Here is a 27,234-nt window from a genome sequence, read left to right as displayed (position 1 = left end):
GCAGAACCAAAATACAAAAGGGACACAGGTGAGCAGGGTAAGTGTCTGCTAGCATCACCTGCATTGGGCTCCAGTGAAACTCCAGTACCTGATGAGTTTTGTAGAAGAACAAACAGAAGTTGGTAAAGACGACCCAGAGCTTCTGCCAGCCATGACTGTTTTTGAACTTTCTTAGCAGATATCCTGAAAGCTGGTTCTGTCAATAAAGGAAAAGTGCAGGTGCATTAACCAGCACCCAGGACCCCTCGTGGGAGTGGGTTTGCTCCCCAAGACTAAGTATCTGCATGCTTTCTCCAGCTGAGGCCTTGGTTTTACCTCTGGACTGCTATGAACAGCAGCTTTATCAGTACTTAAGTCCAACAGAAGCATGTTAAAAACCTAGAGTGACATTCCAGGCACCAAGTAAAGTGAGTTCCCTTTCCCTGTGCATAATAAAGTCAGTGTTCAGTAACCAACCATCCACAAACCCATCCAACAGCCAGAAGAGAGAAGATACCTTAAGAGACAGTACATTGAGCCAAGTCTGGAAGGTTCTTTAAAATGATGGGTGGGGGAGAGGCAGTAAAGGCACACACAAGATGCCCCACTGCGGCCCTGTCCCTAAGCACGTGGCATCTGTTCTGCCAGGATTAGGCATGGCTTTGGCGCTGGAGTGGCTGGGCTCATGGGGCTCACATGAGCCTCCCGCCTTCAGGGTGGTATTCAGGGGTTGCACTCTAAGATGGCGGAGCGGGCCTGGCTAGGACCCTGCTCAGATCTCAGGTGTCCTGGACTGGCCATAAGCTGGTGGGCCCAGATCAGGGACCTGCTGCACCCTGACCTACCCAGGGTCATCAGGGGAGAGGCTCGGGCTCAGCCCCCTCACGGGGGTGCTGGGGTAGCTCCTGAGCCCCTGCCCAGCAGATTGTGGCTGGGGTGAATTATGGGGAGACAGCAAAAAAGACAAGAGCTCTGGGTGGAGTAAGACAGCAGGCTTGGGGAAGGGTGTGGGGGCACCAGGCTGAGGAACCTGGTGACCCACAATGGCAGACCGGGCCCATGCAGTGAGATAGAGCTGACAACCTTCTATGGCAGGGTGCCTGGGCAGAGCCTCGAGCTCCAAGCCCGAGGTGAAGGGTTTTGGAGGCGCTGGGACGGGGGGGCTGCAGGGGATGTGTCTGGGAGGGCTTTTCTCAGCTCCACTACACACCAGCTCCAGGCCCTGAGGACACGCCCCGCCCGCTGGACTTCATCAGACACCAGACCTTAAACACCCTTTTCAAAGAGGGTTTGACTGGATGAGGGGCCCTTTCCATACCAACTTCTACCAAGGGGAGAGTAAGAGGCAGTCCTCTGGGGCCAAGCCTGCCTGCTGGTACCCTCCTGAGGTCCCCTCCTCAGCAGCCAAGTGCAGAGACAGCTGGCAACATTCCAGATGCACTGAGGTGGTGCTCATGCGGTCGTACCTCTACAGCTGCACTGTGGTCTGCCCTGGACACGCTGGTGTTCCGGTACCAGCACACGTGCATTGTGGTGTTGGCCCGGTGCTGGCCATGCCCCTCCAGGGAGCTGCGGACACCCCGAGCATCATCTTCTGACTCCTGCTCCAGAGATACCTCGTTGGGGGATCCTGGGGAGAAGTCAGCAGCGTCTCAGGGGGAACCCCCTGCGGCCTCTGCTTGCCAAATACTTCCACCCCTTGGGTTCCTGTCGGGTGGCCCTGGGGAAATGGGGAGCCCTTGGTGCTAGGCCAGCTGCTGGCTGAGAGCAAAACCACAGGTGCTTCTGCCAGAGCAGCTGATTGACACCTCTTCCCGCCCAGGCATGAGGCGTAGCCTGGCATATTCCTTGTGGAAGGGGATTGTGTGGGAGCTTAGCGGGCCAATGGGGACCAAGGAAAACAGTTTCCAAAAAAAGCTTCCTTAGGTGTAGTGGAGGTCTCCCGGGGGGTTGTGGCCAGCACTCACTGGGGGGACGAGTGCACGCAGTGCCGCCTGGCAGTGCAGGGGCCGTGTCACCGCCACTCTTGGCTGCTTGGATCGCGGTGTTCAGGTCCAGCATCCACTTCTCTTTCTCCAGCCGAGTGCTGCGGGGAGAAGGGCAAGGCTCAGTGGCTCTGCTCTTCCTTGTGTAGGGCCCCAGCCCTCAAGGGAGGGCGAGCCGTCAGGGCACCTGTTCTCTCACATTCTGCTTTGTCCTGCCTGGTGAGAGGACTGGGAAACGTGTCCCCTCCAGCAAGAACAGCAGGGAGGAGAGCTGGGAGGGACCTGCATCAGCCTGACCTCCAGGGTGCTGTGACAGGGTTGTGGGTGCCAGGGCAGGGCTCCGGTCCTAGAACGGGGTCTGCAGGGCTATTTGTTCCTGAAACGATGTTCTCTACATCTGTGATGCTGAAATGCAAGATTGGCCCTGGTTCACGATTAAGTGAGCATCTCCTGGTGGGAACTGAGTGCCCTGTGCTCTGATGCTGGCCAGGGCGCTGCAGAGTCGGAGCTGAGACTCCTCACAGAGCACAGTGTGGTGCTGGTGACCATGCAGGGGCCCCTGCATCCTGGCCGCCACATGAGCTCAGTGTCATCCTTCTGTTGATCTTACCTGGGGAGGAGGGAGCTGTTTCCACTTGATTCTGTGCCATAGCCTGGGCTGCCTCATGTGAGTCTATACCACACTGGGACTGGGAGGCAGTGTTTGGCTGGGCTGGGTGTAAGCTGCCCTGTTGGGGCTTTGACCACTAGCTGCTGGCACTTCTTGACGTGAGGGTTGGGGAAGCGCCTGTGCCCTGGGAGACCACAGGAGCCTGCCTACTCACCCATCCTGTCTTTGGAGGCACTGTGAACCGGAGGGCAGAGGGAGCGGCTTCACAGCACTGGGGCCTGCCACTTGTGGGGTGTTGTCAGGTTGGCAAGCAGCCCTGCCCCTGACAAGGGCGAGGCTGCTCCTTTGGTTGTGTGACTTGGAAGCAGAGCTCAGAGTCAAAGGGGGCACAACCCCATGAGGCTACATGGCCCCTCACAGCTCAGAGGACTCAGAGGCTCATGGCGAGGAAGTCCCCACCCCTCCATCCAGGGCTGCTCAGGATGGAGACATGGAAGACCCTTACCTGGCTGCCACCACGATTGTTTTCTGAGCCGTGTAGATGGTGAAACAGTGTGGAACAGACCACTCGTTATCACTTTCTTCCACCTGTGGGTGGGAGAAACGGTCCAAGTCTTGTGGCCAAGAAGGAACTGACAGCCTAAGCCTGAGCAGGACACAAGGTGACTGCTGGCAATGCTAGGTGGGGCTTGGAAGCCCAGTGCTGTCCAAGTGCACACAGACTCTACAAGAGGCCAAGGAGGACACTGGTATCCCTGCGCCATGGCAGGTGCACCCCAGGGGGTGAGCCATGGGCCAGAGGGCACCCAAATACTCACCGGGGGGTCCAGCACTATTAGCTGAAAATCAAGCAAAGGAAAAAATGTTGAGCATTTTGATTATCCAAAAGGGAGTTGGACAATTCATTTATGAACCAAAGACCAAAACCTAACAGAGCTAGATTCAAAGAAAACCCACTGCTGATTAATTTTAATTTTAAGTAGTTAGATGAAATAAATCCAAAATAAAATATTACCAAATCTAATCTAAAAGCATGTAACAAGGAATTGTCCCATGATCAAGTAAGGTTGTTTGGGGAATGCAAGGATCGTTCGGCATTAGAAAGCTGATTGATAACATTCATCCTATCGGAAGTCAAAGAGAAAAAGGGAAATCAATTCTCTACATGCTGAAAATGCCTTTGCCAAAATCCAAGGTGTTATTTCTGATAATACCTCTTAGAAACAGAAGGAAACTGTGTTAACATGATAAAGATGATCTTTTCAAGCCAAGAGCCATCATCCTTCCCTTAACAGTCAGGAACGAGGGCCAGTTCTCTGTCCCCAGGACCAGCCAGTTACCAACAACTCCACAGAATGGACAGCTTCCCTGTGCAGAGCCTGATACACCAACCAAGCCTCTCACTGGACATCAAAAATCTGAATCGACATAAGCAAGGGCAGGCAAAACATTGTCCAGATGTTAGTCTTCCCGTAAGTTAACACAAAAATTTAATGCAATTTCAACTGAAATCTCCATGGTGTTTTTGGAAGGAATTTGTCCAATGACTTAGAAGATTACTTGGAAGAATTAAATGCTTGAGAATAGCAAAGCAGAATAAGGGATGGAATGTGTTCACCAAACAGTGACTATCTCATATGACACCACTAATAAGAGAGAGTGCACTGATGCTGGACAGACAGGAATGGAGCAGAATGCCCAGAAAGAACTCGAGTGCAAAGACAAAGGCTTCCATTTGATAAAGTCTGAGATCAGTGAGAAAGTGAAGGATTCAACAAATAATGGGGAGAAATGTTACATCTCAATCTAATATCTATCAAAACAAATTCTAGGCCAGGCACGGTGGCTCACACCTGTAATCCCAGCACTTTGGGAGGCTGAGGCGTGCGGATCACAAGGTCAGGAGATCGAGACCATCCTGGCTAACACGGTGAAACCCCGTCTCTACTAAAAATACAAAAAATTAGCCACCTGTAGTCCCAGCTACTTGGGAGGCTGAGGCAGGAGAATGGTGTGAACCCAGGAGGCGGAGTTTGCAGTGAGCCGAGATCGTGCCTGGGCACTCCAGCCTGGGAGACAGAGCAAGACTCCATCTCAAAAAAAAAAAAAAAACCCAAAAAAGTAAAAAACAAATTCTAGGGAGATTAATTAAATGAGAAAACTGAAACCATTAAAAGGTGCCAATATAATATTGGCATGGGGAAGAACTTCCTGAGCCCATACAAAGGATAGAAACCCTCAAGGAAAAGACAGCCAGAGCTGACCCTGATAGGCCCTGATTTTTCAACTTTATGATGGTGTGAAAGTGATAAGCATTCAGTAGAAACTGAACTTCAAGTGCCCATACAACCATTCTGTTTTTCACTTCCAGCTTGGTATTCAATAAATTATGTGAGATATTCAACACTTTGTTATAAAATAGGCTTCATATTAGATGATTTTGCCCCCAACTGTAAGCTAGTGTATGTTCTGAGCACATTTAGAGTAGGCTAGGCTGGCTCATGCCTGTAATCCCAGCACTTTGGGAGGCCGAGGTGAGCGGATCACAAGGTCAGGAGATCGAGACCATCCTGCCTAACACGGTGAAACCCCGTCTCTACTAAAAAATACAAAAAATTAGCCAGGCGTGGTGGCGGGCGCCTGTGGTCCCAGCTACTCGGGAGGCTGAGGTAGGAGAATGGCGTGAAACCGGGAGATGGAGCTTGCAGTGAGCCAAGATGGCACCACTGCACTCCAGCCTGGGCGACAGAGCGAGATTCCATCTCAAAAAAAAAAAAAAAAAAAAAGAGTAGGCTAGGCTAAGCTATGACATCAGAGAGCTTAAATGTATTAAATGCATTTTCTTTTCTTTCTTTTTTTTTTTTTTTTTTGAGAGGGAGTCTTGCTCTGTCACCCAGGCTGGAGTGCAGTGGTGTGATCTCGGCTCACTGCAACCTCCGCCTCCCAGGTTCAAGTGATTCTTGTGCTTAGCCTCCCGAGTAGTTGGGACTACAGGTGCCCACCACCACGCCTGGCTAATTTTTGTATTTTTAGTAGAGACAGGGTTTCGCCCTGTTGGCCAGGCTGGTCTTAAACTCCTGACCTTAGGTGATTCACCCACCTCAGCCTCCCAAAGTGCTGGGATTACAGACGTGAGCCACCGTGCCCTGTTAAATGCATTTTTGACTATGCTATTTTCCTCTTACAATGGGTTTATCATGACATAGCCCCATCATAAGTTGAGGAGTGTCTGTTTCAATTCACACCTTCAACAAGCATTTGCTGGGTTCCTTGTATGTGCCAGATGCCATTCTAGAGTAAGAGAAACAGAACCCATCAAGATGGAGTTTAAATTCTACAAGGTAAAACTAAATTGTAGGCAAAGTAAAAAGCAGTTACTGAGAAAATAATTTGTGACTTAATAGTGTTGGTGAGCATTTTTATCATATAAACATTTCACTAATGTGTACAAAAAACTCACAGACCAATGGAGACCAGAGTGACCAGCACGCTGAGTGATTCCTGAGAGGAAAAGCATGGAATGCCAGGGCACAGGGACCAGGCTGGCCTCACCGACAGTCCACAGGGATGCAAAATGAAATGATGGGGCTGCTCGATGGGGCTGCTTACCTTACCCACTTGGGAAGAGTAAGAGAGACAGGTGCCTAGCACTTTCCATGGTGGAGGGAAAGATGCATGTTTAGACCTAGCTCCTGCAGGTGGGAAGGTCAGCTGGCGCAGGTGCTCCAACAGCAATTTAGCAGGAGTGCCCAAGGCCGTAAACACCTTTGCTCAGACAAATCTACATTTTGGAATTGATCTGAAGGACATAATTAAGGATGTGCAGAAAGACAGAGACCCAACAATGTTACAGTCCTCAACAACCAGCCACAGCGAAGTGTCCAGTGACAGGTGACTAGTTAAGTGAACTGGGGCTGCCATGAAAGGAAAGGAAAACCAGTGTCCTGACAAAACAGCCCGTGGGTGATGGCAACCGTGCAGCAGATGCCTGCAGCCATCACTGCTGAGTGGGTACAATGATGATAGAGTTCTTTTTCTTGTTTCTTTTTTCTGTGGGTTTTTTTTTTTTTGTTTTTTGTTTTTTTTTGAGACGAGGTCTCACTCTGTCACTGGGGCTGGAGTGCAGTGGTACAATCACGGCTCACTACAGCCTTGACCTCCTGGGCTTAAGTGATTCTCCCACCTCAGCCTCCCAAGTAGCTGGGACTACAGGCACACACCACTTTTGCTCAGCTAATTTAAAAAAAAAAAAAAAAGATTTTTGGAGATTTGGCTTCGCCATGTTCCCCAGGCAGGTCTCAAACTCTCAGCTTCAAGCGATCCTACCATCTTGACCTCCTAAAGTGCTGGCATTACAGGCGTGAGCCACAGCGCCTGGCCAGTGATGAGTGATTTATACTTTCAATTATTTTTTTCTATAATAAAGGTGTAATTTTTAAAAGTATACTTTAAAACAAATGGGGTCTACTTCCAGTGGTGGCAGATGAGCTAATTCAAACTGACCTCTTCTTGCTGAGGGTCTGAAAAGTGGAATTAAATTTTACGAACACCTGCCTGAGGGTTTTGGTGCTCATTGTCAGGAGGAGGCAGTGCAGAGGGACAAGACCCTTGAAGAAAGAACAGGGAAAGAGGACCCCAGGGAGGGAGGACCCCACTGGGGGAGGAAGGACTCCAGGGAGGGAGGACCCCAGGGAGAGAGGATCTCAGGGAAGGAGGACTCTACTGGGGGAGGGCCCTGGGGGAGGAAGAACATGGGGAGGGAAAATCCCAGGGAGGGAGGACCCCAGGAAGGGAAGATCCTAGGGAAGGAGGACCCCAGGGAGGGAGATCCCAGGAAGGGGAGATCCCAGGGAGGGAGGGAGGACTCTAGGGAGGGAAGATCCTAGGAAAGGAGGATCCCAGGGAGGGAGGACCACAGGGAGGGAAGATGCCAGAGAGGGAGGGAAGATCCTAGGAAGGGAAGATCCCAGGGAATGAGGGAAGATCCCAGGAAGGGAAGATCCCAGGGAGGGAGGGAGGACTCTAGGGAGGGAAGATCCTAGGAAAGGGGGATCCCAGGGAGGGAGGACCACAGGGAGGAAAGACACCAGAGAGGGAAGACCACAGGAAGTGAGGAAGGACCTTGGGGAGGGAGGGAGGACCCCAGGGAGGGAAGATTACAAGAAGGGAGGATCTCAAGGAGAGAAGATCACTGACAGGGAGGACCACAAGGAGGGAGGGAGGACCACTGTAGCACTGTAGTCAAGGCAAATAAGCCAAGAGGGATAGGGCAGAGCTGGGGATTAGAGCCCCTGTCCTTGGCGCCCTGGTCAGGAGGCCTGGCAGGCCCATGGGGAGAGACAGTCACTGTGACGTGGTGTCCTGGATGAATGGCACATCCTTATGGCAAGTCCCGGACTTGGCTACCTGTCTGTACCGTTCTAGGCCTAGTGCAGGGACATGCTCAGGGCAAGTGGACATAGCCTCTAGAGCTGCATGAAAGTCTCCCCATGACCTGAGAACAGTATTTCTATTGAACACAAAAAGCACTAACCACAAAGGACAAAGTTGATGAACTGGATCATGCTAAAATGAGGAATTTCTGTTCCCATCCCAGGCATGTGCCTACATGGGACAGAGGGCTGGCGTGGATGTCACACAGGTGGCACAGCCTGAGGAAGATGCCGCTGCAGAGGCTGACTCTAAGCTTGCGGGGAGCAGGCCTTATCCTGCCAGGTGCTGACAGAGACCACAGGCTGAGTCCAGGTTTCCCTAGAAGGGAACCATGGACTAGAGACAGGGCAGTTTGAGCATCAATAACAACAATGACCATGAGGGACAGAAACAACCAACAAGAAATGCCCAGCAGGTGCTGCTCCCAGTGCGGCCAAATACTCAGCAGGTGCTGCTGTCAGTGTTGCTGGGTAAGGATTCGCCTCTGCAGGAGAGAGGCAGGTGGGGCCCAGCCCAGCACCACGTGGAAATCCCAGGCAGGGTGCAAGACCACTCACCAGCATGCCTCGGAGGGGAAGGAGGCCCCGGATCCGGAAGTGGCTGGTCCCTGCAACTCCTTTGCTTGTGTACAGCAACATATCTGAGAACTGAGAAGCAGCAAGCTTTACATCCATGAACTTCACAAACAAGTGTCTTAATAGTCAGACCAACTTAGACTCTGGCTGCTCATCATGTGCACATCAGATCTATGCAGCTTGCTGGAGATTTTTGGCAGAAAGGGGACTTTTATTCATTCATTTGGTCGTTTTTGACCAGAGGCAGGAAAGGGCCACAGGAACCAGTGCATCTGCTGGGTCAGCTCCCAGCTAGCTTGGCTGAGAAGCTGGAGGCAGTAAGGAATTCTGGCTGGTGCTGACTCAGTTACCTCCTCATCCACATGTTTCAGGCTGGAACCCACTAACTGGTAGGAACAAGGACATGCTGGGAGGGGCTTCTGAGCCAACAGTGAAACTGTCCCGACTGGCCATTGGGCCATCAGTAGCACCTTCTTGCAGCCACATGTATGTGGACTTTACAATCTTTTGGCTTCTGTTTGTCCCACAGTCAGGTGCTCAGAACCTGGAATGAAGAAGGAGGCTGGCCCTGGGGTGGGTGGGGAAGCTGTTTTCTGCTTCTTCCCACTCTGTGACCCTCCCCTGGCCCTGTCTGACTCCAACGCTACCCACCTGGACCAAAGCCTCCAAGTGCTAAACTACCCAGAGGCCAATGGGCTGCCGCTGCAGGCGATGTCCCTAACAGAACTGCTGCCCATCCCCCTCGGGGGGAAGCACAGCTTGAGTGGGGAGAGAACCTACCAGAAAGAACATCCTCTGCTGCAGGCCCTTCTTGGTGAGCTTGTGAAGGCAGCCCTCACGGATGAACTCCTGAAAGACAGAGACAGAGTCCCCTTTCAGCGGGCCGAGGGCAGCTGGCAGATGCGCACTAGCCGGGCTGAGGGTCAGGAATAGCCTCGTGGCCGCTTGTGCTCCTCTGGCTCCTCCCAATGAGGGTCCTCTAGTGGGGCCTCCCAGTGGGGCTCCTCTACCCTCAGCAGTGCCCTTGGTCACCAGCTCCTGTCTTGGTGCCAACAAATTCAGTCCTCAAACCATCTACTGAGCATCTGCTCTGGGCTAGGAGCCCTGGAGCCCTGACACAACCAAGAGGTAGAGCCCGGAGTATTGTTCTTGCTGAGGAGAAGCTTCTGGAAGGTTCAGCCACAAAGATGTCATCTGAGATCAGCTTTGAAAAAATTGGACAGGAGCAGGTTCGAGAATGGGAGGAGGAAAGGAGGGTTCTCCTAAGTATTCAAATTAGCACCACCCCGCCCCACCACAGGGCATTAGATAAGAAAAAAGAATCCTGCCAGTATCAGACACCTGCGCAGATAGGGTAAGCGAGAGTCCTGGGAGCCCCTCAGATTCCTAACCTGGACTGCTCTGGAGCCCTTCCACCATCTGTTCCTTTCAGACAAACAGGAGGAGCAGCAGGTGTCCGGAGAATGTGCTAGGGGCCTGCTAGTGTGAGCAGTCCCAACATACTGCGTGAAGGCAGAAGGAGGAGCACACTACACAGATAATCCTCACAGAAACGCAGGATGAAAAACCAGCCCAAACAGAAACGTCCACCCCACACAATGAAGAAGGTGGTCATATGGATGCATTTGCGTTAACTGGATGGGGCCGGTAACTAAGCTTGTGGCTCTCACTCCACATCTGCCTCCTAGCCCTACTCTGAGAGGCCACAGGGGCATGACAGGGAGCCCTGGAGAACACACGCTGAGGTCCCTGTGAGCTGCTGGCAATTGCTTGGCCCTGGGAGTGGCAGTTCCTTCCAGCCACAGGCAGCAGCATCACCCTCAGAGACCCCAGCACTGGCTAAGCAGCAGCCCCCTCTCCAGAGCTCCCTCACAGGATGTGCGTCCCAGACCCACGGGGCGCCTTCCCCACCATGCACTGGCCCCGCTGCCAGCTGTGAGGCTCAGCACCATGGGCCTTTGACCAAGCTGTCAAATTTGTTCCCCAGCCCTAGGGTAGTACCTGTGGCTCACAGTTCTGCCACCTCCCTGACACTTCACAGTTCTTTTTACCCTTTGGCACCTCATCAACTTTATACCTGGTTAACAATCCTTGCTATTACATCCTCTGCTCAAATAACTGGCATGGTTTCTGTCTGTTGAGTGACACACATATTTAACTCAGGAAGACAAGAAATTCTGGGCTATCCAGACATGACTTTAGAGATTTTGACTAATAATAACAAATTATTATTTGAATTTGCACAGCATCTACTTCATGCAAGGCCCAGGGCTGAGCAGCTGACATAGATTCCCTGTTCATCCTCAAGACCTCCTGCCTCAGAGAGGGGGCGCAGCCTGCCCAGGCCACATGGGAAGTGTGGAGAGCCTGAGTTTGATGCATGGCTCAAGAGCCTACACCTTTGCCTATGTAGCTACTCTCAACTGTCTTTTCATTGACAGTTCCCTGGGCCACCATCTATAAGACCCAGTGACAGTTCCCTGGGCCACCATCTATAAGACCCTGCACAGAGGTTACTAGGAGAAATAACAGTATGTAACATGAGCCCTACTTCCAGGAGTTCCCAGCCAGCAGCAACAGCTCAAAGCTATGCAGCCAAGGAGAGAAATGAAAGAGTGGTGGTCCTAGCACCTGATCAAAGCCCAGACTCCCAAAGTGGGGAAGGTTTCCTGTATATTACAGGCTAATTCATTTCTCCAAGCTTGCAGTTCCACATTTTCAATACCTTCTTCTAACAAGGCTAACACAGAACATGATTCATACACATGCTTCAATGAACATGTGTGTGCAGAGACAGGAAACATCTCCATGTAATTTTTAAAACAATTTTTTATGTTGAGAGTATTGAGTTAAAAGCAAAAAGTACTAGTGACAGAAAGTAACTGGCCCAATGGACATATAGACCATGGGATAGAATCAAGAGTCCAGAAATAAATCCGTATGTTTACAGTCCATTTATTTTTTTGTTTTTGTTTTCGCTCTGTTGCCTAGGCTGGAGTGCAGTGGTATGATCACGGCTCACTCTAGCCTTGACCTCCTGGGCTCAAGTGATCCACTTGCCTCAGCCTCCTGGGTAGCTGAGACCACAGGTGTGTGCCACCATGCCAGGAAATTTTTTTTTTTTTTTTTTGGTAGAGACAAGGTATCAGTATGTTGCCCAGGCTAGTCTCAATCTCCTGGCCTCAAGTGATCCTTCTGCCGTGGCCTCCCAAAGTGCTGGGGCTATAGGCTTGAGCCACTATGCCCAGCCCCCATTGAGCTTCTACAAGGGTTACATGACAGACAATTCAATCAATGGTGCCGGGAAAACTGGACATCCACATGCAAAAGAATGAAGTTGGACTCCTACCTTCCACTATACCCAAAAACTAACTCAAAATGGATCAAAGATTTAAATGGAAGAGGTAAAACATAAAACTATTAGAAGAAAAGAAACAGAAGGGTAAATCTTCATATCCTGGGTTAGGCTTTCTTTCTTTCTTCCTTTCTTTTTTTTCATAAATACACAATTTTGTTTGCTATTTTCAGGGGAAACTTAGGCATTCAACTATAAGCTGATAAAATACCATACCTAAAAAAGTATAAATATCCCCTTAGAATAAATTTTAGTGAATTGTCTTAATATCTTTAAATTAAAAAAAAAAAACACAACACAAGCCTATCTATTGTATCAAGGTCAAAAATCAAACAATGCTAAGGGGCCAGCAGCTCCCCAGAGAGTACACCCTGAGGGCCCACAGTGGCTGCCTTCCTCCCGAGCTCTGCTGGGGAGGACAGGTCACCCCAAGGCTAAGTCTGCCCTCTAGAAAGGCTTTTATAAATTGTCTAAGCCAAACATTTAACAGCATACAAGAGACCTTACAAAGAGGAGGTGGTAAGTCCTAATGCTGGAGAACTTGGTTAATCAGGTTATTGGCAAAGAAGAAGATGAGGCCTAGGCAAGAAGTCTCCAGAAGCACTGGAAACCAGACAGTGTCAGAGCCTCTGACCTGCACATGGGCAGCTGGTGGTCAGTCTGCACAGTGCCCCTTGGGAAGCTGGAGTTCCAGAAACAAAGAGCTTGGAGCATGCCCTGCACCCCAGGTCCCCAGACTCTGACAGGTCCCTACAACCAGCTGAGAAAGGTCTGTTTTCAAAGCATGTGGGCAGTGGTTTCTAAAAGAATCCCATCAGCTCCCATGTCATGTTGGGTGGAGCCCAGGAAGGTCGACTGAAGTCCCAAACATCCCAGAAAGGCTGCACAGTTATACAAAGAAAATGAGAGAGTGGTGAGAGAAAGGCATTTGTGATGCTCCATAAACATCTCGAGTTTTCACTGTGATCCAGACCTTCAGCTCCAGAAGCCAGCAGACAGGCTTCCAGCCCAACCTCTATGCCAGGTGCAACATGGCACTGACAGGCACCAGCTCCCCCGTGAGCCCGCAGAGTGGGGGACAAGGCAACACTGCTACCTCACGCTAACGGGTTGAACAGATCAGTCTGAATGCAGCAATCCTTGTGGGCACTTCCAGAGTATAAGCACTGGGGAGTCTATCCACACTGAAAAGGGGTACAAAGTTCTCTCACCTGGAAAATACAAATTGAAAAGCCTTGACTGTCCCAGGCTGAGTCAGGCAGGATCATAGCCTGTGTCGGAAAGAGGCCTGGCCTCGAAACGGCGCTCAGAAGTAGTGATGACGCAGAAGCCACCTTTGCCAGGAGCTCTGTGAGGCTGACAGCAACCAGCGATCCCACCTGGGAGGCAGAGCAGACTCCTGACTGAGATTAAGGCCTGGCAGCCTGACCAGAGGCCACGGCGTGCTGGACGCCGATGAGGCCGTGGCCGCTTCCTGCCAGTGAAGCCCAGGCTGCTTTTACAGACTATGTGTAGTACCAAGAACTCTGTCCTTTACATGATCTTCGGGGACTGAGTGGGCTGACTGGGAGCATCTGCCTCAGTCTCTGGCCCCCCTCAAGAGATAGTACCCACCTGGCCGCCATGCTCCTCCCCTTGGGGACACCTGGCCTTGGACAGCTGGATCTGTCTCTCACCACCCACCTCAGAAGCAAAAAAGGATTCACACCCAGATCTCTAGAAAAATGATCAAAAGCAGGTTCCTTCTCGCAGCCAAGCTTCCTGGACATGGTAGTTCATTGCATCTTGGGAAAGAGTAAATCATTTTTTCAGCTGTCAGTACTGTGTCCCTCACATCCTTGAACCTTGTTCTTGCAAAATCTTGGCCTTCTTGCTGGGTTCACTGGCCATACTGTATGGGGTGTTGTGAAGTTCCTTGGACACCACATAGAGGAACTTGGCCTGATCTTCATTCCCATAGTTGTAAGAAGAGCCACTGCTGACCAGTTGTTCAAACTTCCAGCTGTCGGACATGGTGGACACCACCTGTGTGAGTTCCTCCTCCTGACACTGAAGCACGTGGTACACATGCTTCATGGGCACCTGTGATGTTTTGCTCTCTTGTTCTCTAATTTTGTCCTTTACAAGTTTTATTAATGAAGTGATACTGTAAAATTCTGCTTTTTCCAACACTCCTTCCTCCACAAGGTCTTTGTTAATCACCAGCTTGCCACGTCTCAGGTAGTTCAGCACAGGCCCAAAATAGGTGGGGTCTCTGTCCATTAAATAGGCAACAGTTGCATCCTTGTCGGGGTTAGCCTGATACAAGGAGTACAGGAAGTATTTCAGGTCCTGGCACAGCATCTGCTGGGTGGTGAGAAAGTAGGTGCCACCAATGTTGAGCCAGAGCCATTTGGACAAGCTACCGGGTGCTGGGCCACGGCACTCTGAGTCTTGCACTGCAGCAGCACAGGTTGCCCCCGCCAGCCCTGCCCTAAGGCTGCCCCAGGCAGGTGGCAGTGCTCGCATTAATTCCTTTTTTTCTGAGACAGGGTCTCACTCTGTTGTCCAGGCTAAAGTGCAGTGGTGGGATCATAGCTCACTGCAACCTGGAACTCCTGGGCTCAAGCAATGCTCCTACCTTAGCCTCCCAAGTAGCTAGGACTACAGGTGTGCACCGCTACACTTGGCTGACAATAGTTTCTTAGATATAACATCTAAGACACAAGCAACTAAAGAAAAAAAACAGATAAATTAAAACCTTTCATGTTGTAAATGAAGGCCACATCAAGACAGTGAAAAGACAACCTACACAATGGGAGAAAATGTTTGCAAATCATAGTCTGATAAAGGTCTAGCATTCAGAATATATAAAGAACTCTTAAAACTCAACAGGTTGTCTTTTTACTATTGGGTTTTAAGAGTTCTTTACAATTTCTGAATAAAATAAAAGGTGGGCAAAGGATTTGAATAGACATTTCTCCAAAAAAGGCCTACAAATGGCCAATAAGCACATGAAAAGATGCTCAATATCATTAGCTATCAGGGAAATACAAATTGTAACCACACAAGACAGCATTACACACTCACTAAAATGGCTAGAACCAAAAAGTGACACATGATGTGAGAAACTGGAAGTCTCATACGAGTTGGTGGGAATGAAAAGTGGTTCAGTCACTTTGGAAAACAGTTTGGCAGTTCCTCAAAATGTTAAACATGGAATTACCATATGACCCTGTATATGGTATATACTCAAAACTGAAAACATAAGTCCACACAAAACTTGTACATGAATGTCCACAGCAGCACTATTCGTAACAGCCAAGAAGTGGAAATAACCCAGTGTCCATCAGATGAGTGGAGAGACGTGTGATACATGCACGATGGAGTATGATTCAGCCACAAAAAGGAACATGAGGCCGGGCACGGTGGCTCATGCCTGTAATCCCAGCACTTTGGGAGGCCAAGGCAGGTGGATCACAAGGTCAAGGGCTTGAGACCATCCTGGCCAACATGGTGAAACCCTGTCTCTGCTAAAAATACAAAAATTAGCTGGGCATAGTGGTATGTGCCTATAGTCCCAGCTACTTGGGAGGCTGAGGCAGGAGAATCACTTGAACCTGGGAGGTGGAGGTTGCAGTGAGCCAAGATCGTGTCACTGCACCCCAGCCTGGTGACAGAGCAAGACTCTGTCTCAAATAAAAAAAAAAAAAAAAAGGAACATGAATGAACCTTGAAAAGATTATTCTGAGTGAAAGAAGAGTCACAAGAGGCCACATTAATGTATGATACCATTTCTATGAAATGCCCAGACAGGTAACTCCTTAGAGACAGAAAGCACATCAGTGGTTGCCAGGGGTTAGGGAGCAGAACGAGGTCCCCACAGAACAGCATCCCCACCCAGAACAGGGTTACCTCGGAACAGAGTCCCCTGAGAACAGGGTTCCCTTCAAAATAGTGATGGGAAGTGACTGTTAATTGGTGTGGGGGTTTCACTTTGGGGTGATGAAAATGTTCTGAATTTGACATTGATGGCTACATAACCTTGTGAAGATACTAAAGCCCACTCAATTATATATTTTTTGTATGTATATATGTGTGTATGTATGTATATATGTATGTATTTTATTTTATTTATTTTATTTTGAGACGGAGTTTCACTCATGTTACCCAGGCTAGAGTGCAATGGCGTGATCTTGGTTCACTGCAACCTCCGCCTCCCGGGTTCAAGTGATTCTCCTACCTCAGCCTCCTGCGTAGCTGGGATTACAGGCATGTGCCACCACGCCCTGCTAATTTTTTGTATTTTTAGTAGAGACAGGGTTTCTCCATGTTGGTCTGGCTGGTCTCGAACTCCCGAGCTCAGGTGATCTGTCTGCCTTGGCCTCCCAAAATGCTGGGATTACAGGCGTGAGCCACTGTGCCTGGCCGTATTTACTCATTTTTAACAGAGACAGGGTCTTGCTCTGTTGTCAGGCTGGAGTGCAGTGCTGTGATCAGGGCTTACTCCAGCCTCGACCTCCTTGGCTCAAGCAATCCTCCCATCTCAGTCTCCTGAGTAGCTGGGACCACAGGTGTGCGCCACCACACCCAGCAATTCTTTTTTTTTTTTTTTTTTTTTAATTCATAGAAATGGGGTTTCCCTGTGTTGCTCAGTCTGGTCTTGAACTCCTGGGCTCAAGTGATCCTCCCACCTCAGCCTCCCAAAGTATTCGGATTACAGGTATAAGCCACTGTGCCTGGCCAAAATTATACATTTTAAAATGGTGACTTTTGTGGTATGTAAATTATATCTCAATTAAAAAAACAAAGTAGCTCAAAAAACATTCCCAGAGCAAGGTCACTCACCCTGCCAGGAGCAATGAGGTTCTCTACGCCCACCAGGTCCCGCTGCAGCTCCGTTAGCTTCTGCAGGTTCTCCAGCCGGATGAGAATGTGCTGTAGTGTGGTGGTCACCTCTGTGATGGCTTTCAGGGCGTCTGTGTGGAGAGACCCCTCAGTACAGGTGCACAGGCAGTGGTGTGCACAGCACCCTCCACCCACCACCTTGTGACAGGAACCAGCATTCTAAAAGGCAGTTCTAATTAGAGGTACATCCTACTCAACTCCTTACAGCAGCGGTCCGCAACCTTTTTGGTACCAGGGATGGGTTTCATGGAAGACAATTTTTCCACAGACCAGAGGTGGTGGGAATGGTTTGGGGATGAAACTGTTCCACCTCAGATCATCAGGCATTTGTTAGATTCTCACAAGGAGCACACAAACTAGATCCCCCACATGCGCAGTTCACAATAGGGTTTGTGCTCCCATGAGAATCTAATGTTGCTGCTGATCTGACAGGAGGAGGAGCTCAGGTGGTAATGCAAGCAATGGGGAGTGGCTGTAAATACAGAGAAGCTTCACTTGCCTGCCACTCACCTCCTGCCGTGTGGCCTGGTTCCTAACAGGCTATGGACTGGACTGGTACTAGTCCATAGCCATGGGCACTGGGGACCCCTGCCTTATAGGACTTATAGGACTGCTGCCTACTATGTGCAGCCACCAGGCGCCTGCTCCTGCAGATACCCCTGAGGCCTTCAGGTTGTTCAACCCAAACTGTTGGCCAGCCCATATTCTGGTTTGGCAAAGACGATAGGCTTTGTAAATAACCATTTAATGTTATGGGTAAGGCAGTATTTGCTCTTAAAGGAAAATGATTTATTGTACTTTAAAGGCTAAATGATTTGCACCTTCAAAGCAACTGTAACTTTCTCTTTTAACCAGGAACAGATGCTAATCTTATAGTTCAAGCAAAGATAAGAGAAAGTTTATAATCTGGACAGGAAACTTAAAACACAAAGTTATACTAAGAGTGGTCTGCCCAGCTCTGAGGCCATGCTGAGAGTGGTGGCGTAGCGTAGCTGAGCCTGCTCCCACCTCTGATGATGCTTGGAGCACAGGGTCTGCATCCTCCTTGTTGGAATCACTCATGGGGACCACTTTCCCCCTTCTTTCTTTTTATTTATTTATTTATTAATTACTATTATTATTAATAGAGACAGGGTCTCACTCTGTCTCCCAGGCTGGAGTGCAGTGGCACGATCTTGGCTCACTGAAACCTCCGCCTCTCGAGTTCAAGCAACTCTTGTGCCTCAGCCTCCTGAGTAGCGGGGACTACAGATGCCCGCCACAACGCCTGGCTATTTTTTTGTATTTTTAGTAGAGACAGGGTTTCACCATGTTGGCCAGGCTGGTCTCCCACTCCTGATGTCAGATGATCTACTCACCTTGGCCTCCCAAAGTGCTGGGATTATAAGCGTGACCCACCATGCCCGGCCACCTTCTCCCTTGTTTCTATCAGGACTCCCTCTTATTTCCTGGCCACAAAGCTTCTCCATGACAAGGTCCACACCCCTCACCCAGCACTGCCCAGTGCTCAGCTCTAGCCCTGGGCAGATTTGTTAGCATGAAGTCACCTGACTGTTCCAGCTCTATCTTTTTTTTTTTTTTTTTTTTGAGACGGAATCTCGCTCTGCGCTCTGTCGCCCAGGCTGGAGTGCAGTGGCACGATCTCGGCTCACTGCAAGCTCCGCCTCCCGGGTTCATGCCATTCTCCTGCCTCAGCCTCCCGAGTAGCTGGGACTACAGGCACCTGCCACCATGCCCGCCTAATTTTTTGTATTTTTAGTAGAGATGGGGTTTCACCATGTTAGCCAGGATGGTCTCGATCTCCTGACCTCGTGTTCTGCCGGCCTCGGCCTCCCAAAGTGCTGGGATTACAGGCATGAGTCACCGCGCCCGGCCTGCAGCTCTATCCTTTCCAGTGGGGGTGACAACAGCCCCTTACAGCTTTCAGAGGATAAAGTCAGAAAAGAATGAAGTATGTGAGGAGATCATCATTGACAAAGAAAATTGACTGACAAAATTCACTTTCTGTCAATGACACCTGCATGACACTGAAAATGAGGAAGAACTTCAGTGCAGCCAGCATAGGTCTTGGCAGCTACCAACCCTATTGCTCTGTGCAGATTTCTAAGCTCCTGCCCCCATCCCCTGGCTCTCCCAGGCTGGCCATCCCTCAAGCACTTGGGTCTGAGCCCCTCCTTCCAGACATCATGTCAGGCAGAGACTCATCACGCCATGTCCATTTGCTGCATGGCTGCTTGAGTCCACTCAAAGAGCACCAGTGCCACCCTGCCCTCAAATGCTGAGTCCACAGAGTGCAGGGCTGGGAGCCTGACTGCCACATGGACACTGTGCTGCACCTCGGTAGGGACTGGCAGCTGCTGGAAGCTCAGGACACATTTTGGACCTGATGGCATGATAATGATCCTATACATCACCTGACCTGCCTTGACATTCTCCACAGAACCCACAGAACAGGGTCTCCACAGAGTAGTGCCCCCTGCAGAACAGGGTCCCTCAGAAAAGGGTCCCCCTCAGAACATGGCCCCCACAGAATAGCATCTGCCACAGAACAGGGTCCTCTTGGAACATGGTCCCCTCAGAAGAGGGTACCTTCAGAACAGCATCTCACTCAGAAAAGGGTCCCCTCAGAACAGGGTCCCTATAGAGCAGGTTCACCACAGAACAGGGTCCCCTTAGAAAAAGGGTCCTCATAGAACAGGATCCCCACAGAACAGCATCCACCTCAGAACAGGGTCCCCAGAGAATATAATGCCCTCACAACAGGGTCCCCTCAGAACTGCATCACCCTTGGAACAGAGGCCACATAGAGCAGCATCCCCCTCAGAACAGGGTCCCCACAGAAAAGGATCCCTTCAGAACAGGGTCCTCTCAGAATAGCATCCCCCTCAGAATAGGGTCCCCTCAGAACAACATCCCTCTCAAAAGAGGGTCCCCTCAGAACAGGATCCCTCTCAGAACAGGGTCCCTGCAGAACAGCATCACATTCAGAATAGCGTCCCCTCAGAACAGCATCCCCATAGAAAAAGTTCCCCACAGAACAGGGTCCCCACAGAACAGAATCCTCCTCAGAACAGGGTCCTGACAGAACAGGATACCCCATAGAACAGGGTCCTCACAGAATGAGAAGCCCCACAGAACAGGGTCCCTTCAGATCAGAATCCCCACAGAACACCATAAAACAGGGTCCCCTCAGAACAGGGTCCCCACAGAAAAGAATCTCCCTCAGAACAGGGTCGCCTCAAAACAGCATCCCCGTCAGAACAGGATCCCCCTCAGAATGGCATCCCCCACACAACAGAATCCCCACAGAACAGGGTCGCCTGAGAACAGCATCTCAAGGAATCCAAGCAGGATTCCTTCAGAACAGGATCACTACAGAACAGAATCCCCTCACAACAGGGTTCCCACAGAAGAGGTTCCCCACAGAACATGGTCCCCTCAGAACAGGGTTCCCATGGAACAGCATCCCCCTCAGAACAGGATCCCCCTAAGAACAGGGTCCCCTCAGAACAGGGTCCCCTCAAAACAGCACTACCCTCAGAATAGGATCTCCACAGAACAGAATCCCCCCAGAACAGGATCCCCGTAAGAACAGGGTCCCCTCAGAACAGGGTCCCCTCAAAACAGCACTACCCTCAGAATAGGATCTCCACAGAACAGAATCCCCCCAGAACAGGATCCCCCTAAGAACAGGGTCCCCTCAGAACAGGGTCCCCTCAAAACAGCACTACCCTCAGAATAGGATCTCCACAGAACAGAATCCCCCCAGAACAGGATCCCCTCAAAATGGCATCCCCCTCCAAACAGGGTCTTCTCAGAACAGTGTTCCCAGAAAACAGGTTCCCCACATAACAGGTTCCCCTCAAAACAGCCTCCTGCTCACAACAGGATCCCTTCAGAACAGCATCACCGCAGAACATAATCCCCTCAGAACAGGGTCCCCACAGAACAAAGTCCCCTCAGAAAAGGGTCCCCACAAAACAGCATCCCTCTCAGAACAGTATCCCCTTAAGAACAAGGTCCCCTCAGAAAACAGTCCCTCAAAACAGCACAACCCTCAGAATAGGGCCTCCGCAGAGCAGAATCCCCACAGAACAGGGGCACCTCAGAACAGAGTCCCCACAGAACAGGGGCACCTCAGAACAGGATCCTGACAGAACAGGTTCCCTTCAGAACAGCATCCTCACAAGAACAAGATGCCCCACAAAATAGGGTCCCTGTAGAACAGCAACCCCGGCTGGGCGCGGTGGCTCACGCCTGTAATCCCAGCACTTTGGGAGGCCAAGGCGGGCGGATCATGAGGTCAGGAGATTGAGACCATCCTGGCTAACACAGTGAAACCCCGTCTCTATTAAAAATACAAAAAAAATTAGCCGGGCGTGGTGGCGGGAGCCTGTAGTCCCAGCTACTCGGGAGGCTGAGGCAGGAGAATGGCATGAACCCGGGAGGCGGAGCTTGCAGTGAGCCGAGATCGCGCCACTGCACCCCAGCCTGGGGGACAGAGCAAGACTCCGTCTCAAAAAAAAAAAAAAAAAAGAAAAGCAACCCCCTCAGAACAGGGTCCCCACAGAACACGGTCCTCACAGAATCAAATCCCCTGTAGAACAGGGTCCCCTTAGAACAGCATCCCCCTCAGAACAGGGTTTCCACAGAACAGGATCCCCACAAAACAGGGTCCCCTCAGATCAGCATCCCCTCAGAATAGTGTCCCTTCACAACAGCATCCCCCTCAGAACAGTATTCCCCGAAGAACAGGGTCCCCTCAGAACGGCATCCCACTCGGAACAGGGTCCCCTCAGAACAGTATCCCGTTATAACAGGGTCCCCTCAGAAGAGCATCCCCCTCAGAACAGGACCCCCGTCAGAGCAGAATCCTCCTCAGAACAGGGTCCTTCTCAGAGCAGAATCCCCCACAGAACAGGGTCCCCTTCAGAACAGCATCCTCCTCAGAACATGTTCCCCCATGACACTATTCCCCACTTAGAACGAGATCCCCTCAGGGTAGTGTCCCCCCTAGAATAACATTCCCCTCACATAAGAGTTCCCTCAGGGTAGTGAGCACCCAGAACAGGGTCCCCCTCTGAATAGGGTCTCCTCAAAACAAGGTCCTCTCAGAGCATCCCCCTGTGAACAGCATCTCTTCAGAACAGGGTCCCCTGAGAGCAGCATCCACCTGAGAGCAGAGTCCCCACAGCACAGTATACTCCTAAGAACAGAGTCCCCACAGAATAGAGTCCTCAGAGTATGGACCCCTCCCTCAGCGCAGGGTCCTCAGTCCAAGATCCCCTCAGAGTGCATCCCCATCAGAACAGGACCCCCTGAGAGCAGTGTCTCCCTCATAACTGAGTCCCCTCAGAACAGTGTCCCCCTCAAAAAAGGGTCCCCCTCAGAAGAAGGTTCTCTTAGAGTAGTGTTTCCCTCAAAACAGAGTCCCCCCTCACAACACTGTCCCCTTCAGAACAGAGTCCTCCTCCAACCATGGTCCCCTTAGAATAGAATCTCCTCAGAGCAGTGTTCTTAGAACAGGGTCCCCTCAGAATTGGGTCCCCCTCCGTCCAAGATCCCTTCAGAGCGCATCCCCATCAGAACAGGACCCCCTGAGAGCCACGTTCCCTCATAACTGAGTCCCCTCAGAAAAGGGTCCCCCTCAGAACAGGTTCCCCCACAGCAGTAGGCAGAGCAGGTGCATGATAGAATGGATCAACAACATACACTTAACATCCAGCACCCTTGGAAACTGTCATCAAAATGAAGGATAAATAAAATTACAAGGCTGGCTTCTGCCAGCCCCAACAAATGTACTCCCTTTTGTCCAAGAGAATTCTATTCAAGTTCTCAGGAAGACCAAGAGGCTGGTAACATTTGCACACCAAAGGCCATTTTCCAAGAAGGCCCTTCTTGACAAGCATTCCTGTGTCCCACATTTGGAGAGTGGGGTCATGGAGGGAAAGGAGCCTGCCATAGTGTCAGCTGAGAATGTTTCATCGACTGGGCTCTCACTGTGCTTCAGAGATGGCTGAGGTCTGAAGCAAACCTAGGGAGGCTGATGGTTATCAGTGTTCTGTTGAGTTGACAACTTCAAAGCACTTTCACAAACAGCTTCACAGAGGTTTTGCACCAGTCTATACATTTTACTGATGAGAAACCTGTCACGTTGTGAGGTACAGGAATCCCTCCAAAGTCCTATGTACCTCAAGCACATGGTAGATGTGGCCAGAACCCGGGCCCCAGTCTTCTCCATGGCATGGCTTCCCTGGTGGCCCGGGCCCAGGCCAACCTCTGCTCCAGCACTCTGCCTACCTAACTACTGTGGTATAATGACTGACAATGAGAAACATTTTAAACATGGTGTGGTTATGTCATATTTTCCTTAAAATGTTTGAAAATGTTTTCTATAATTTTGTCCTTCTCCTTTTTAACAAACATGAAACATTTTCTTTTAGAATGAAAAGAAAGAGAATCGTCAACATTGTATGATCCATTCTATTTCTTGCTAATCAGAAAGCATCCTTATTTATATCTATTCATGGCTATGGGAAACCAGCTAGAGGAAATGCTAAGTATTTTTTCATCTATTTTTAATGACAATGATAAAATTTACTTGTAAAAACCTCCTCATGTGGTGGCTCACACCTGTAATCCCAGCACTTTGGGAGGTCGAGGCAGGCAGATCACGAGGTCAGGAGTTCGAGACCAGCCTGGCCAACACGGTGAAACCCCGTCTTTACTAAAAATACAAAAATTAGCTGGGTGTGGTGGCGGGCGCCTGTAATACCGGCTACTTGGGACGCTGAGGCAGGAGAATCACTTGAACCCGGGAAGTGGAGATTGCAGTAAGCCAAGATCACACCATTGAACTCCAGCCTGGGCGACAAGAATGAAACTCCGTCTCAAAAAAAAAAAAAAAAAAACCATAAACATAAACAAAAACAAAAACAAAAAACCTCCTGATAAGCATAAAGTTCCCATCAGAACACATCCCCATTAGAATAGGTCCCCATTAGAGCAGTGTTCCCCTCAGGCCTGAGTCATCTCAGAAAAGGGGACTAAATTTACAATAAAATTAGAAATCCTATTTTTAGGTTAAAAAGGTCAGAGTTTACTCTTTTATCCCTTTAATAAACATCAAAAATTACAAAGGCTGTCTATGTTAAAAACTTCTAACAGGTCACCTTGGCCCAATCTTTTGTATGTTTTAGAGCCAAGGCCTCCAGGACAGAAACATCCATAGGCAGCAGGTTGCTCTGGGGGTTCCACCCCATTCCCCAGTGCACTTGTGGGGGCTGTGGGGTCCCCAGCAGGAGCATGCCCTGTGACCCCTGCAGAGCAATCAGAGTCATCCCCTACACTGCTCAGACGTGGAGATGGGCAGGGCCTTGCCTGAGGGTGGAGGAGCAGAATAGACAGAGACCTGGTGTAGCCTGGGACCTGCCCTCTGCCAGCAGCCAGAGGAGACGGGAAGGAAGGCCAGGGCCAATGCTGACCATTGTGGTCCAGGCCCTAATGGAGTGGACTCCTGCGCTTCCCAGTGAAGGAAGTCTTCAGGTCTAGCAAAGCCGCCCCTGCTTCCCAGCCACGCATGCTGATCCTCGAGATGTAGGGCCGCACCCACACTCACCATGGCAGTCAGCATAGTCATGGTGCCCGGGGGTGTAATGTCCGCATAGGCGGCGCAGCAGCAGGCGGTAGTGCAGCAGCCGCTGGATGGGCTTCAGCAGGAACGTGTTGAGAGGCAAGTAGCAGACCTTCTGCAGCTCAAACTCCTTGTACACTGCCTCCAACTTCTTACAGCGTTTGGTAGCCTTTTCCAGTTCTGTTAGGACCTCGTCATGTCTTTGGAAGTAGCTGGTAAACTCCTGTGGAGGCGCAAGAGTGGGGCCTTTAGGTGAGGAGATGTAGGAGTCCAGGGGGAGACTGGCCTGTTTTCCTTGATGGCAGGTGCCGGCTGGAAATCCCCACAGGGCAAATGGACCAGTGGCCCAGCGTGCGCCAGCAGGGGCTTTCTAGCCTCCACGGAATGCATCTCAACCCGTCTCAGATGCCATGTGACCTGCACCTCATTCCACCAATTCACTGCTACATGCACCACTAACCGGCCCCACATCACATGCACTGAGTGGACCAGGGCCACCTCCCCACTGGACAGATGAAGTGAGGATGGGAAGGCTGCAGTTGGCTGCGTGGGACACAGCAAGGGAGTGCAGGGCAGGGGTTAAACAAAGCCCACTCGAGTCCTGCCCAGTCTTAGGGCTCGCTCCAGAAACTTCTCTCAAGAATGGAACTAAGCGGTTGTGCTGGCACAGTTACTGGACAGAGGGAATAACCACACCTGACTTTTTTTTTTTTTTGAGACTGGATCTAGCTCTGTCGCCCAGGCTGCCGTACAGTGGTGGGATCTTAGCTCACTGCAACCTCTGCCTCCCGGATTCAAGTCATCCTCCCACCTTAGCCCCCCGCAAGAACAGGCATGTGCCACCATGCCCGGCTCATTTTTAAAATATTTTTTGTAGAGATGGGGGTCTCACCATGTTGCCCAGGCTGGTCTCGAACTCCTGAGCTTAAGCAATCCACCCATCTCAGCCTCCCAAAGTGCTGGGATTACAGGTTTGAACCACCATGCCTGGCCCATATCTGATGATTTTACAACACATGTATACATGTATGTGGATTCTGAGTATTACACAGACATATTAAACTAAACTATTCTCTAACTTAAAGTTTGTTTGTTTGTTTGGATACAAGGTCTCACTCTGTCACCTAGGCTGGAGTGCAGTGGTGCGATCTCAGCTCACTGCAGCCTCAACCTCCCTGGTCTCAGGTAATCCTCCTGCTTCAGCCCCCTGAGTACCTGGGATCACAGGCGCACACCACCACACCCAGCTAATTTTTGTATTTTTTGTAGAGATGGGGTTTTGCTATGTTGGCCAGGCTGGTTTCAAACTCCTGGACTCAAGCGATCCACCTGCCTCAGCCTCCCAAAGTGCTGGGATTACAGGCATGAGCCACTGCGCTCAGCTAAAGGGTTACATTATTTTTATTTTTATTTTTTTAACAAAACACTTTTATCTGGTCCACTGGAGCCTGAGTCGGAAACCACTGTGGAGAATCCTATCATAAAGGAATGAGGACTGACAGTTGATAAAACAGCTTCTGTGTCACAGGAGCTGGCCGTATTTACATATTTAGGGGTTAAAAATATTCACAGTTCAGGGTACAGGGAGGCCAAAGGGGAGTGGGGAATGTTTCTCCAGGTGTAAAAGCTCTGGAAGCCCCTAGGAGGGTACCGGTGGTGGTGGGGGACGGTGGTTGGGAGGGGAGTGAAGGCAGGGCTGGCCCGCTGCCTGGGGGTGAGGGGTGGTGAGGGCCAGGTGGGGACGCAGGAAGCTGGGCTCAGATGTCTATGCATCCACACTCGCTAGGCTTCTAGCGGGAGGTGGAAGTGGCCAAGCCCTGCCGATGCCCATGATGGGCTGGGGTCCCTCTGTGTGGCAGGGCCGGGCCAAGGGACAGGGTTGGCTGAGGAGTCTGCTGGTCCCCGGCCTGCCTGGCAGTGGTGAGTGGTGCTGAGGACCAGTGCCCACCCACAGCGGGCCTGGCACCCACCTGCACCTGGTCATGGCTTCAATCCTGGAAGGCACTCCAGGAGTTGTATAGTGTCGCTGAGGGGTGGCTGGCCAAGGGCCCCTCTTTCCAAGACAAGCACCACTCCGGGACTCACCACTCCACACCAGGGCTCCAGGGACCACACTTGCACTGTGGGGGGACAGGGGCCCGGGCTCTGGGGGAAAACTGACCTTATGCCTCGTGAGGGGGTGGTCCCTGATCCCACCCTGGGGTCTTGGCCTCTGACACCCAGATTTGGTTTTGTGGACAGAGCTCTTCGCTGCCTCCCCAGAGCTAAAGGGTTTTAATATCAAATCCCTTTGTTTTAATGAACATTAAAGATGACTACAGTATGATAATCTGGATCAAACAGATTTGTGCATATTTCAATTTTAAATTAGTGCAACTGCCTTTGGGATAAGTAGAACTTTCTCATTAACAACCTGACTCAGCTTCCGTCTAGGCAGGAAAAGGGCACCTAGGCTGAATGCAGTTCTTCAAGTGGGGCTATCTCAATACAGAACAGCAAAACCTATAGTCCCTTGGGAACTCTAGGTGTGAGGAGTGGCCAGAGTCTTGCAGGATTGGGTAGAAGGTGGGACAGGCGAGGGATGGAGGAGGGGGAGCTTGAGTCGTCGTCGTCGTCACTGTGGCTCAGCTTTATGGTGTTATGCAGAGCTCCACACCTTGGGCGGTCACGTGGTGAACTCATGAGCAGCCTGAGAGGGAGGGAGAACTGTTCCAGGCACGTTAAGCAAGAGTGAGACCCCTGAACAGTCAATGCACGACCTGCACTGTTGTCCACAT

At 50.6% G+C, this 27,234-nt stretch overlaps 1 protein-coding gene across 4 annotated transcripts in view; it reads right to left on the bottom strand.

Annotated features, from left to right (window-relative positions):
- FARP2 (FERM, ARH/RhoGEF and pleckstrin domain protein 2) overlaps window positions 1–27,234 on the bottom strand; it is a 139,241-nt gene that overhangs the window by 1,738 nt on the left and 110,269 nt on the right. The window contains exons 18-26 of one of the 4 annotated variants that reach the window (XM_034955575.3): window positions 24,443–24,680; window positions 16,765–16,895; window positions 9,363–9,431; window positions 8,565–8,654; window positions 3,393–3,413; window positions 3,080–3,162; window positions 1,947–2,065; window positions 1,446–1,609; window positions 89–196 (exon numbers count right to left, since the gene is read on the bottom strand). In XM_034955575.3, coding sequence (XP_034811466.1) covers window positions 89–196; window positions 1,446–1,609; window positions 1,947–2,065; window positions 3,080–3,162; window positions 3,393–3,413; window positions 8,565–8,654; window positions 9,363–9,431; window positions 16,765–16,895; window positions 24,443–24,680 — 1,023 coding nt within the window. The other 3 variants (XM_034955576.2, XM_034955577.3, XM_034955578.3) reach the window with 3 other exon arrangements.

The sequence above is a fragment of the Pan paniscus genome, chromosome 13 (genome assembly GCF_029289425.2).
Source record: "Pan paniscus chromosome 13, NHGRI_mPanPan1-v2.0_pri, whole genome shotgun sequence".
Lineage (NCBI taxonomy): Eukaryota > Metazoa > Chordata > Mammalia > Primates > Hominidae > Pan > Pan paniscus.
The sequence above is the reverse complement of the archived record's forward strand: the minus strand, read 5'-3'. Positions and strand labels throughout refer to the sequence as shown.